The sequence below is a fragment of the Lutra lutra genome, chromosome 12, assembly GCF_902655055.1.
Source record: "Lutra lutra chromosome 12, mLutLut1.2, whole genome shotgun sequence".
Classification (NCBI taxonomy): domain Eukaryota; kingdom Metazoa; phylum Chordata; class Mammalia; order Carnivora; family Mustelidae; genus Lutra; species Lutra lutra.
This window is the reverse complement of record NC_062289.1, coordinates 27,841,044-27,855,279: the sequence shown is the minus strand read 5'-3', so window position 1 is coordinate 27,855,279 and position 14,236 is coordinate 27,841,044. Positions and strand designations below refer to the sequence as shown.

Below are 14,236 nucleotides of genomic sequence, written 5' to 3'. Positions count from 1 at the left end.
TGAGGCCACACTCTTGAATTCTATGAACTTGATTTACCCTTTTGGGAGAATTGGAAATTATTTTTAAGTAGTCAACTGAAATTGTCATGATCGTCAGAATTTCATATTGTGACATGTCTGTTCTTTATACAGTGGCTCTTAACAACTCATTTGCTTTTATTTGGTCATTTTTTATTTTAAGAATGTTGCTACATAAACCTGTGATTTGATAGCTTTGCTTTAAGGGATAAATACCCCAAATGTGTTCCATCTTTTGTTCAGTGACTATTTACACAATGGATGTTTGTGTTAAAACTAATCCTTCATTGTGTTCTATTTTAATGATTCATTGGCATATGTTTCATAAAATAGGTGTGCTTAATGTTAAATAGTCTTGATCTTAAAAAATCTTAATAGACATACATAATTTGCCTGCACTTCATAAATAGCTGTTGGGGGAGAAATTGCATTCCTTTATTTATGCTGCTTCTAAAATGGAGATAGGAGTAAGGGATGTGTTTCATAATTGAATGAAATTTGTATTTTTGCTTTTTTGGGGTTGCATTAGAAAAAAGGTAGCATTAGCATTTTAAAGCATGTATCTGCTCTACAAGCATGAATATTGAGTTATTTTAGCATGAATCACTGCAGTTTAATTACTCTGGACTCTGCTGCCTTTTTCAGCTTGTTAGGGTGATTTGGAGGTAAAGGGATCTCTTATTAGCCAGTAAGAACTTTCATATCGTCTCTAAAATAACCCATAAGGTTGAATATCATTGCTTGGAGTGTGAGCTAGTTGTCTTTCTCAGGGAAATGAAAATTTAAATATCCCTAACAAGACATCCAAAGCAAAATCCTGAATGTGGATTTTGTGAGTATTGTCTTTTTTGTGGAATGTTGTAAAATGTGTAACATCCCTGATATTTGTAAAGGGCTTTACTGGACATAGTCAAGTAGAGCTCTTATTGTTAGCCTTATTTCTCTAGAATAGGAAAATACGTATTTGATTTTCTTCTCTGAACCTATTAGTGACTTTTAACTATCAGCTATTAAGAGAAAGAACTAGATTCATTCTCTTAAAAACTATAAATTGAGTTTAAATAGTTTGCATCAGTTTTTTTTTTCCTTTAAAAAAATCAGTTTTACTCTGTGGAGTCTTCCCCTTTTTCATAATCTTTTGCTCTTTAGAATTAAGACAAGAACTCAATGTATTTTTCAGTATGCTGTTGTCCTCCGTTCTTCATAACGCTCCTTTTCTCCTTTTCAAACATGTCCCTCATCTTTATAAGCTTGGGTTATCTCTTCCACTTTCACCTCATGTACAAAATACTAGATATATAAAGTGCAGCTTTTCTGACCAGATAGAATAAGTAGATAAAGGCAACTGCATCTTAGTTGCAGAAGTATTTTTCACCCCGGAAGTTAGATACAAGTATACATTTTCTTTCCTCCCTAGATGGACCTCCAGTTGTAGCTCATTATGATATGTCTGACACCAACTCTGACCCAGAAGTGGTAAATGTGGACAATTTATTGGCGGCTGCAGTAGTTCAAGAGCACAGTAATTCTGTAGGAGGCCAGGACACAGGAGCTACCTGGAGGACCAGCGGGCTTCTAGAGGAGCTGAATGCGGAGGCAGGTTGGTCTTCCTCCCCTCCCCCTCGCTAATGGTGTACTGTGCATGTGTCCCAGCAGCTGTTTTCCTTGTAGAGACCCTGCCGCTGAGAGCAGGCCAACTAGACATCTGGCATTAGATGACTGTGACTGTCCAGGGTGCCATTTATAACTGAAAAGGAGATGTGGGTGGCATGTCATTCATCTTACCTAATGTGAAGGAAGCAAAAATGAGAAATAATGGTAGGCATAGGTAGATTGCAATAGACCTATTTCTTGGGATAAAAATGCTTCACATATGTTAAAAACCACCCAGAAGGCCTTCATACTCCGCCCCACCCCTCTTCTCCAGAGGCTTCCTTCACTTATTCTGTACCTGACCTTACCTTGCAGTTTGGGGAGGGAGCTGATTAATCTGCCCCTAGGGGCTGCTGCGCAGGGCTGTACTGTTTTTTCTGCTCTGGGTGTTCCTGTCCCTGTCACTTCCTATACGGTAGCTCTCAAGTTCATCTCTTCCAACCCTTTTCTTTCAGTTTCTGCTTCTGGTATCTCAGGAAAATCTCCCTCCCTGTCTTGCATAATTTATCTGGGCTCTCTGATGATTCTGAAGAGTGATACTTATTCACTAAAAAAAAAAAAAAAAAGTATTTCTTTTGAAAACATTGCCCACTGCCTCCAAGTCTCCATAATTGTGTTCCTCAACACTTTTCCAGCATTCTTTCTCACTTAAACCTTTTTCTTAAAGTCCTAGTACTTAAGTTTGAGAAGAGAGGGGGAGGGGATTGAGAGACTACTTTAGTGTGTATTTTCTTTTTTTCTTTTTTTTTTTTTTTAAGATTTTATTTATTTGACAGAGAGAGATCACAAGTAGGCAGAGAGGCAGGCAGAGAGAGAGGAAGGGAAGCAGGCTTCCTGCTGAGCAGAGAGCCCGATGCGGGTCTCGATCCCAGGACCCTGGGATCATGACCTGAGCCGAAGGCAGAGGCTCAACCCACTGAGCCACCCAGGCGCCCCTAGTGTGTATTTTCTTACATTAGTATTACAGAAGGGTTATAGTTTCCTAGTTAAATTATAAATTGCATTGGCTTTTATGAGCTACTCTTATAATTTAATCACTACCTAAAATACTATGTTTATGGGTTTTGTAAAAATAATAATGGGTTTAGAACTTTTTATATTGAAATTGCTAAGAAATAGAAAAGGAGACAGAGCTCCACAGATCATTGCCCTTAATTCTTCCACAATGTTTGATTGGAACAAAATGAAAGACTCTTACTTGTTGAGTTTCTGCTTAATTGATTGTAGTTAATTTTGGAGCAGGACCTGACTTTAGTTTTAAGTATGTTTTGACTGCTAACTGCCTATTTCACCTTGGTCAAGGTGTTTCTCCTCTGGACTTCAATTTTTATATGTATAAGTACTTGCTTTGCCCAACAAGGATCTTTTTTTTTTTATTTTTAAGATTTTATTTATTTATTTGGCAGAGATCACAAGTAGGCAGAGAGAGGGGAGGAAGCAGGCTCCCTGCAGAGCAGGACCCTGGGATCATGACCTGAGCAGAAGACAGAGGCTTTAACCCACTGAGCCACCCAGGCGCCCCCCCAACAAGGATCTTTTAAGGATTTATTAATATGTATAAGTACTTTTAAAAATTAGGCAGTAATGTTTTATATCAAAGGAGAGTAGTTTGACCACATTTTATGCAATGTGTATTTCTAAGTTACACGATTTGTTCTATACACTGGGTAGGTAGGTTATCTTCATTTTCTTCCTGTTGACTAGTGATGCATTCTACTTCCCTTTTATTTCCCTGTTTTTTAGTCTTGCTGTTAAATGTAGATCACTGTGTAGTAAAGTCTTGGGGGTAAACATGAATGATTACTTTTTGTTTTGTTTTTCATGTGAAGAATTTTAATATTAGTTTGAGCCATATGAAATTGTTAATATTTGACTTTTTGACCTATAACAAACCCAGCAGTTTCAGATAATTCAATCTAATAGTGCAAAGTTATGGGGTTTTAAAGTATCCTTAAAGTTACCAGTGTTGGGGATAGTATCACATTTTAAGACTCAAGTAATTGTTAGCTTGATTGTTTAAAACATCACTAGCCTTTGTGTACTTAATTCTATTTTTGATTTTTTTTTTTTTAAATTTCAGTCACACAAATTTTTAAAGAATATATTACTCAGGTACCTTCTTAAGAACCACCATTCTTAAGAAATGAAACATTACAAAATATGTAAGGAAAACACCCATGGCTTCAACTCTGTTCCCCTTTTCTCCTCTTCATTCCAAAGCTGTCTTGAATTGGGTATTTGATGTTTGGTATTCCTGTGTGTTTCTTTATATTTTTACTGCATTTGTTATGTACCTGTAAACAAGCATGTTTTAATACTAATTGATATGATACTGAAGGTAATGATTTGTAACTGCTTTTTTCAACACCTTGTGTTTTGTTCTTGTTAAGTGTAGCTCTAGTTCATTCATTTTTCACTGCTATTTAGTATTCACTCTATGACTATATTGCAGTTGATTGACTCGTTCTCTTTATTGGACATTTAGGATGCTATTCCAGATGATGCCACCATTAACATTTATTGTACATGTCTCTTGGTACATGTATGTGATTAATTTCTCTAGGATATAATATAGAGAGAACATATGTGTGTATTGGGTTATGTATTGTGTGTAGCTTTTCAGATATCATCACTGTTCAGCATATCCTCAACTCAGTTTCTTATGAAGCCATATATTGGCTTAAAGTCTTTTTTTCTAAATCTGACAGTGCAGGTATATGAGTAATAAAATTTAATACACTCTGGTCTTGATTTAATTGTCTTAGTGGGAGCCCATCTCACAAATTTTGAATATACTTTCAGTGCCACAAAATGTTAACAGAATTCATGCTTGCTTGCCAGTTTATAGTTTAGAGATTTGAACTAGTAGCATCAATGAGATGGTCATTCTTACGGTTTGTGTTTAAGATAAATTTTTTAAAAGATTTATTTTATTTTTCAGATTTTATTTATTTCAGGGGGAGAGAGGAGGAGAGGAGGAGAGAATGAGTCGGGGGAGCTGCAGAGGGAGAAGGAGAGGCAGGCTCCCCACTGAGCAGGGAGTCTGATGTGTTTGGATTAGGACCTGAGCCAAAGGCAGATGTTTAACTGACTGAGCCACCCAAGCGCCCCTTAAGATAACTGTTCTAATGGTTAATCTTGAGTTGTTCTACTCTCTCTCCCAACAAAGTAAGAACCCGATCACTGAACAGACTATTCAGGGGTTAATCAAGAGCAATATCTCAGACCGGATGTGCAGCTCCACTCCATTTAGGGTGCTGTAAGTATTCTTTGGAGATAGAGTACCTTGCCGAGTACCTTGCCTGTTTTTCCAGGCAATTAGACAATGAAATTTTTTTTTTTTTAAGATTTTATTTATTTGAGAGAGAAAGAGAGAATGAGCAAGGAAAACGGGGGTGGGAGAGAGAAAGGCAGACTCCTAGCTGAGCAGGGATCTTTTTTTTTTTTTTAAAGATTTTATTTATTTATTTGACAGACAGAGATCACAAGCAGGCAGAGAGGCAGGCAGAGAGAGGAGGAAGCAGGCTCCCTGCCGAGCAGAGAGCCCCATGCGAGGCTCGATCCCAGGACCCTGGGACCATGACCTGACCTGAAGGCAGAGGCTTTAACCCACTGAGCCACCCAGGTGCCCCTGAGCAGGGATCTTGATGTGGGGCTCTATACCAGGATGCTGGGATCATGACCTGAACCAAAGGCTGACGCTTAACCCACTAGCCACCCAGGTGCCCTAAATGATGTTTGTTTATGGAAAAGAGTTTTTACACTTCAGTTTTAGTTTTAACCAAGGAAAAGAATTGAAATTGGAAAGCGACTGGTCAGCAAAAGACTTAAGCTTTCCATTTTAACTCTTGCCATGTGTTTACTTCTCCCTTTTTTTTTTTTTTTTAAAGATTTTATTTATTTATTTAACAGAGAGGGAGACAGAGCATAAGCGGTGGGGGGTGGTAGGGGGCGAGGGGCGGGGAGCAGCAGAGGGAGAGGGAGAAGCAGGCTTTCCACTAAGCAGGGAGCCTCATGCAGGCAGGGTTGATCCTAGGACCCTGGGATCCTGATCTGAAGGCAGATGCTTAACTGCTGAGCCATCCAGGTGCCTCTGCTTTTCCTTTCTTGTTGCTAGGATGGACAGTGTGGTAGATGGTAGCCTGCTGCCAGCAAATCCTGGTTTGAGCCAGCAGCCACTTACATACTGTCTGAACTCTGTAAATTACATAAAGCCTCAGTTTTTCCTGTCTGCAAACCAGGGTAAAACTAGTATCCATCCCAAAAGGTTGTTCTTCCCGTTAGGTGAAATAATGTCTATACTGTACAGAATACAGCACAAAGTAAGACCTCAGGAATGCTGGCCAGTGTTATGTTAATGTATTTATGCTGAAGTGGGCTGAGTAAGGAAGTGATTAATGGACCTAATCAGTGAATTTCTGATTTACTGTTCTGTCCTGGAATGAGTTGCTCTCACCATAGGAATTTCCTATACTTGGCCTGAGCATAAGAATTACCTAGGGTGCTTATAAAAATTCGGAATCCTAAATTTCTCCCTGAGGATTCTGTAAGTAGATGTGGCATGGGGTCTGAAAAATCTGTTTTTATTAATCACCCCCGGGTAATTCTTGTGTTGGACATCTTGAGGAAACTGTATCAGTAAATAGGATTATGACTTAATTTTTACTTATTGCTAGTCGTAGCTCACTGTAAACATAAATGTGGATGAGGCTAAGACAAGCAGGAATCTGAAGTACTTTTGGTAAGGAAGGCTTATAATTGTGGTAAACTAAATTTATTTATAGTGTCTCTCTACCACTCCAGGAAATTAAAACTTATGAGAAACACGTTTTTTCCATCAGTCTTCTTGTCAAGAAGGTAGCCTGTGAGCATGTTCCCATCCTTAAAATAGGGGTGATGATCTTGATTTGTCTAGAACGCTAGTTATAGGGCGGAGAAACAAATCTTGGTTTTCCTGTTCTTCGCCTAGGGCTTTTTATAATCAGACCAGAATGGCCATGTTTCTATTAATAGCACTTTGAAGTCTGTATCAGTTCTGTGAAGGAGATCAAATTTGGTCAGGTTTCGCTTGTTTTTGCCTGATTCTTATGAACTATAAGGTTTTTAGTTTTCTGACCTTCCCTTCCCCTCCTTTGTAAAGTTGTTTTTCACATTCTTACTGAAAAAACTAAATACAAGGTCATAATTCACTTGTTTTCAAGCTAAATGAATAATGAATTGAGATATTACACTTTTTTATGCCTAAAACATTGCTGACATCCTATATGTAATAATTTCCTTTAATGTGGTGCAAATCGGCTTTGGACTAGTTCTTACCCAGTAGATTTATGATTTAAAAAGTAGCTACATTATTTCTTTTGAAGACAAAAAGAAAATGTGCCATGATAATTTAGTTTACTTTTTTATGCTCTTTTCTTTCTGACTTGTGTATTGAAAAGGTGTTCAGTGGGAGGACAAAAATTTAGAATGTTCTTAGAGAGTGAAAGAAGTTATCTTTCCAAAGAGCTACACAGAGACAGCCAGCTGCCCCAATAGTTAAATATAAGTCCTCTGATTTATTTTCAGTTTACTATATGGTAATTGTGGTATTTACACTTTTTCTGCAGGGCTTATTCTTGCCCTGGAACAGGAAAGATTATTGCCACTGACAGTATTTGAAAAATCCAGAGCATCTTTGAGACTCAGTTTTGTGTATGCTTTGGCCATTGCTGTGTCATTGGATTCCTGTGAGGTCATGGGTTGGAGGGATGACAGTGGAGGATGGCACAAAGGCCAGAGAATGTGAAGCTGTGCACAGGAGCCCCCGAAGGAATGTATGACATACTGAAAGGGTTATCTTGAGAGAAAAGGACTAATTGCTCGGGCTCTGAAATAGACTGAAGAGGGAATATGTTCCTGGCTCATGGAGAAAGCCTTGGTGTCTCTTAGAGAACATGGCGTCCCATAAAATTGGTGGGGTTGTAGCTGACTTGTTATCTGAGTGGCACATTTTATCCGATGGCTCTGACAAGAAATGTGGCAAAACTCTCACAACCAATGGTCTAGAGTTAACATTCACCGGGAAATTTGTCTTTAGTCCCCATCACTTAACCTCAGTGTCCCTTATTTCATTTTATACTGATTTTTAGACTAAAGAGTAAAGACACTGGCTACATGAGCAGACCCTGATTTTAAGTGAGCAGTTTTAGAACATCACACAAGTTCTGTAAATGCCAGCAGCGTGGGATTACAATTTTTATGGTCCAAATCGTGCTATCAAAATGGTTTGAATTGATATAATAATGTGAAGGTGGTATGTAAATTATTAGTGTCTGGATCCATAATGGATGACTAAAGTTAGAAGAATCATAAATATTGATGGTAGTTACCTTATTTTTCTTAAGATATGATAGTAAAATTGTGAGCAAAAGTAGCATAGTAACTTTTTATTTCTTCCTCTTTATTATTTTTTTCTTCTTCCCCTTTCTTTAAACAAAGAAAGGCAAAGTGATATTTCCAGATCTGAAATGAGGTTCTGTAGGTGACAGGGTCAGGATAAGGAGCCTAATCAGTGAAGATTGGTTATTCAGAAATACTGTTGACTGAGAACATTTCATAAGTTGGAATTATAAATTAGAACTGCAGGCTGCCCTCAAAAAAATAAAAAAAATTAGAACTATGGAGATAGAATGGAGATAGAACTGGGCACAGAGATACTAAGAGCTAATGGTGTCATAGTCTTGTCATGTTTTCCTAATTACTGTTTAAAAGATACGAGAAGTCAAGGAGGAATAGTTTAGTTATAGCAACCATGATTCCTACAATCTGCCTTTTTAGTTTGGTTTAATTCAGTTATCTTGTGTATTTTTAGGATGGTAAGGGCTGAGTCCCTTGCTATGAGTCTACTACAGGGAGTGTTAAGTGCCTCTTGAGGCTCAGCTCCTTAGGGAGTATTTATGTCCCCATAAATAATGAGCACTCATAGAGTAATAAGGAATCATGGTAGCAGGACTTGAAGGAGAGAAACTAAGCCCAGTGCCAGGAATGTTCCATGGAGGGGTGAAACTGTCCCGTAGTTAGTACTTGGAAGTGCTCTAGAAGGGGGGCGGCTGCTGCTGGTGTGCATGAGGATGGAGGGCCATATTTGTAAGTGATTCTGGTCCCCCAACTGAGGTTTAGGAGCAGCTTCCGAGGACTGCAGGGTAGGTGGCATTTTCCAGAGATTCAGGTTTCCACAGGGAGGTGAAAAGTTCAGTGCAGTTTTCCGTGGATCTGACATTCCAGGGGGCAGTGGAAAAGTTGTAGGAAGGTAAGACGTGGGTGGCTAGAGCAGAGGAGAGTAACACTGGAGCGGAGGACGAGACGGGAGAGCAGTGGCTGGGTCCCAGAGGCTTGTGTTTGTGGGTGGCCAGGAGGATGGAATTACAGTGTTTTACTTCTCATAATGATTGGTTTTCCTCCTACCTGTTCCTATTGCTTTCTCCTTTTCCACAGGAGCTCCTGTACACTCTCATGCTGTTACTTCCCTTATACTGTTCTTCTGCCTCACTGACCATCACCCAACCCTTTCCCAGCCCCTTGCGGGTGTCTCTTCTTCCCTGCTCCAGCATGTTCAAGCCCAGCTCTCCTGGGCCATATCCCCAGCTCCTGTAGAGCCGGCTTTCCTGTTGGACCTAGCTGGCAAAGTCTGATCCCTGGGCGCACACTTGGAACCTGGATCACTCTGCTTAGCATAGCTGGAGAAAATCAAATTCCGCTAGGCAGAATTGAGGGTTGAGTTAGCCTCCTGATCTGCAGCCTCACCTGGCTCTCAGTGCTGCCCGGCAGATCCTCTCCTTCCTTAGGCAGTTCTGTCTTCATAGTGGCTACTTCACGTTTCTGAACCCCCACCCCGCTACCCACCCACACCTGTGCACTGCACGTGGCCTTGCCGCATTCTTCACAGATGAACATCGCCTCAGCCTTCTGCCATCACGCCTGTTTCTTCTCTGCCTTTTTTCCAGATATGGCTGGGTTTCTCCCATCTTTTAAAGTTCTTCATACACACACACCTCTCTCCCTCAAGCCCATTTTCCTTTCTCAGTACTGTCGTATTGCCTTTTTCTTCATAGCCAAACTGTTTAAAATGCGTCTGTACTTCGTTCCCTGCCCGTATTCTTCAGCTTGCTTTGCTGCGTTGGCTTTAGCCCTGTCACTCCTCTGAGGCTCTTCTTGCCAAGGCATCTGTGCGGTCATCTTACTGCTGATCCCAGTGGACTGTATCTAGTCCCGCTCCTCATCGGACCTCTCTGGTGGGCACTGATAAGCACCTCTTCCTAGAAATGCTCATTCCATGGTGTCCTGGCTTCGTATTTTAAGATTCTCTTCCTACCTCTTACTTGGTGAGCTCCCCTTCATCTGCCCATCCTTAATTACTGGCATTTGTCAGGCTTCTGTTTTAGGCCCCCTTCGCTCCTCTGCTGCCTTTTACCTTCCCACCTACTGCCGAGGACTCTATTTCCTCCCTAGACCTCTGACCTGAGCTTTAGAACAGTACCCCCAGCTGCCTGTTGGACATCTGAGAGGCCCGCCATGGTCATGTCCTGAGCAACCACCCTCGTCTGTTCATTGGTGCTCTGAAGGGTGCTGTGACTCTATCCAGTTACCTAAAGCAGAAACCTAGCTATTATTTTTTTTTTACTAAATTTGTTGATTTGCCTGATTCCCAGCATTACTAGCCCTTCTGTATATATACGTATACGGAGTATCCCCCCTCTTTTGTTCCTTTACTGTTCAGCCGTAGTCATTTCTTACCTAGAAAACTATAGCAGTCTAACTGGTTTTCTTGCCTCTCATATTCCCTTCCCTGATAGTAGTTCCATTTGTATACTCCAAAAGGAAATTTTTTATAATGGAAAACCAGATCATGTCACTGCTTAAATTCTCCAGTGGTTTCCTACCTCTCAAAGTCAAGTCCAGACTCTTTACCATCTGAGTTCTGCTGACTTTGCCAGTTTTATTACCCATTACTGTTTTTACTACATTACGCCACATTTCGCTGAACTCTTATACCCTACAGGGCAACACAGTGTTCCTTATTGCTACTTCCCTCACCTGTACCTACTCTTCCCTAAGACCTCTGCATCCTTAATTATTCCCAAGTCTGGGAAATTTCCCTTTTCTGTGTCTTTAAATACACACCTTCTATAACAGCAGTTTTTTTAAAAAAAGATTTTATTTATTCATTTGAGACAGAGAATGTGAGAAGGAGCATGCGCAGAGGGAGGGGCAGAGGGAAGGAGAGAGAGAGAAGCAGGCTCCCCACTGAGCAGGAAGTCCGATATGGGACTTGATCCCAGGACTCTCAGGATCATGACCCGAGCCAAAGGCAGCTGCCTAACCGACTGAGCCACCCAGGTGTCCCTATAACAGAGCAATTTTCAAGCCATAGTATAATGGACTGCTTTTTATGATCCCTGAATGTATCGTGAGCTCATTGAGGGTAGATATTATATATGTCCTGTCTTTGTTCTCTGTAATATTCCTAGCACCTAGTGCATAGCCTCTCATAAACAAGTACTTATTTATTTAGGAACAAATAGATGAGGTAAATTGTTACAGTTGCACAAAGCAAGGCTGCTCAAAGGATTGAATATGGACAAGTTGAAGGTTTGAAAAAAGACTATCAATTTATAGTCCTTCCTAGCACTGCAGTAGGAACAGTGTGTGTGATAATAGTTGTAACTTCAACATTGAACTAGAAATTGGACAAAGCACTTGGCCACAGGCAAAGTATTGGGGTCAGAGCAAGAACCTGAGTTTACCAAATCAAGACTTAACTATATATACTCCTCATTTAAGCAAGCACCCCAGATTTAACAAAACTAGGTTTTGTCTGGTGAATGCCTCCTTTCATATGCTTGTAGGATTCAAAGTTGTTTACCCACTGCCAATTTTTAGAATCCTATTTCTGCTGTCTTTAATACAGAAAGTTAAGCCCTTGCAGACTGTAATATAATCTCGAACTCCAGTTATATCTGGAAGCCATTTTAAGCTTTGTGGTCTTCTGTTTTCTCATATGCATCATAGTCAACTAAAGAAAAAAAAGAATTGTTTAAAAAAAAAAAAGACCCACAGTTGTATTCAAGCTTGATTGCTTTTTACCAGCTTTCACCCAGCACCAAAGTATTTTGATAGTGTCCTGTGTGACACTTTGTGTGTTATCCATATACTTCTTCAAGTTTCTGTGGTAGTCACTGTCTTTGGACATCATTGCATTTTGCTTATTTAAAGTTTTTTCCCTTAGGCTAAATTCTCAGAGATGGGACTACAGGGTCAGAGGGTATAAAAATTAGAAGTCTTTTGCTTTGGGACTGTCTGTAACTTTCCAAAAGGGTTATACTAAAAGTTCGCAGGAATATGAAAGTACAAGGTTTCTGAGTGACAAACATTGGAGTGAGTGATGTGAAGGGGTGAGGGAGGGGGAAGGGAGAGTTGTATGTGTAAAATCTTACTGATTGTGGTTTAGTTTATATGAGGTGTCACCAAGGATTTTTTTTTTAATGTGGAGACATAATGTATCAGATGACAATATATTTAAATAAAATACCCTCTAATTGAATATTGAAAATTTGTACCTGTTGCAACTTCCTAGATATTCTAAATTTCATAAAAGCCAGAACAGTTAAGAGCTGGGTACATAGGCTGAATTATTTTAACTCTTGTTAGAATTGTTTATATTGCTGTGTACTTTGCTGCTGTGCTCTTAGCCTTTACTGAGAGAGAGTTCCTTGAAGCTCATGTTTTTGGTGAGTTGGAGAGTGTGTTTTACTGCACCATGTAATAGATGCTTTGTGAAGCCCCTGGGGAAAAAGTTCTTACATGCCCCAGTGCCACAAATTGTTGTGTTTTTCCCACAGTATGTGGTTTCTTCCTGTCTAATAAGAACTGTCGGCAACGTGCAGGTTCTGTTTCAGTTGCTCAAAGCAAAAACTGTGATCTGCCTCTAGTCTTTCCTTTTAGATGTGGTTTTGAGTTTAGATTTTGTCAACTCTACATTCCTTTTGAGAAAGACTGTTAAAATTTTGTTAAAAATTTAAATAAAATTGTTAAATCCTTCATAAAGCATTCTAGTACAAATATGATATTAATGAGAATTTCTGTTATTTATTCCATTTATGCCTTCGAACATTTCTGGTTTAGAATTTTGTTCTATTAAAATTCACCGTTAAGCGGTAGAGAACCCCATTGCCCTCTAGGTGGTGACAAACCTGTTACACAGGTTATTTAAAAGCAGAAGTTAAATGCAAAAAGCATTGTGGAATAAAATATAATAGAGTATTATCATGGTTTATATATACCTATTTACTAAAGTACTTGAAGTTTGTTTTTTGTGTTTTTTTTCTTCCTAAGGAATAGAGAGCAAGAGACTTGACAGTTCTGCTCTGGTGAGCTCTCTCATACAGCAGTTCTGTTTCTGTGATTAAACCTTGATGGGAAATCTGTCAGTGAGTTGTTTATGCTGCTTGTGAGAAGTCAAACTGTAGAGCTTATTTTTTCCCCCTTCTCTCTCAGGTCATTTGGATCCAGGATTCCTAGCAAGTGACAAGACATCAGCTGGCAATGCACCTCTCAATGAAGAAATTAATATTGCCTCTTCAGATAGTGAAGTGGAGATTGTGGGAGTTCAGGAACATGCAAGGTAGGATGTTAAGTGGAGCATTCTGATATTTTATTCATTTATTTATTTTTTTAAAAGATTTTATTTATTTATCTAACAGAGAGATAGCATGAGTAGGCAGAGGGAGAGAGAGAAGTAGGCTCTGCTGAGGAGGGAGCCTGATGTGGGGCTCAATCCCTGGACCCTGGGATCGTGACCTGAGCCAAAGGCAGACGCCTAACTGAGCCACCCAGGCACCCTGCATTCTGATTTTTTTTTTTTTTTAAAGATTTTATTTATTTGTTTGACAGATCCCAAGTAGGCAGAGAGGGAGGGGGAAGCAGGCTCCCTGCTGCGCAAAGATGACCCCCCCTCCCCCAATGCAGGGCTCAATCCGAGGACTCTGAGATCATGACCTGAGCCAAAGGCAGAGGCTTAACCCACTGAGCCACCCAGGCATCCCGCATTCTGATATTTTAAATGTGAATTTGATTTTAACCTGAAGCCAAGTGAGAAGAAAATGGTAGTCCTCATGGCATGGCTGGCATGAACGGTGGGAACTATCTCTCAGCTTCCTTTGGCTTAAAAAATGCCTTTTGATTAGACATGATATGAGCTTCAGTATGTGTTGCATATTGTTTTATCAAGAACTTCTCAACCATACAGGTATGTGAACTAGAACTCATTTTCCTCTCTATTTTTAGCAAATGTCTAGTTAGCTTGACAGATTTTTCTCTTATGGCATAAGTATCACCCTACTTTCTCCCCTATCATTCATATTTTCTTGCCGTTCACTTTATCTGGAAATATATTGGGAGCAAGCAATTGGGAAATATACATCAGACATCATACCTCTATTGCTTGTTTCCTAAAGCAACTCTCCTTGTCTTTCTTTAAAACTTGAGTTACTTCAATTTGTTCCTAATGTAATAGATTTCTAGTGATGTT

At 39.7% G+C, this 14,236-nt stretch overlaps 1 protein-coding gene across 5 annotated transcripts in view; it reads left to right on the top strand.

Moving 5' to 3' along the window:
• Positions 1-14,236, top strand: part of ARK2N (arkadia (RNF111) N-terminal like PKA signaling regulator 2N) — an 87,724-nt gene that overhangs the window by 61,054 nt on the left and 12,434 nt on the right. For 4 of the 5 annotated variants that reach the window (XM_047697196.1, XM_047697195.1, XM_047697197.1 and 1 more), the window contains exons 3-4: positions 1,436-1,618; positions 13,204-13,330. In XM_047697196.1, the coding sequence (XP_047553152.1) occupies positions 1,436-1,618; positions 13,204-13,330 (310 nt within the window). The remainder of the gene's footprint in view (positions 1-1,435; positions 1,619-13,203; positions 13,331-14,236) is intronic. The other variant, XM_047697199.1, reaches the window with a different exon arrangement.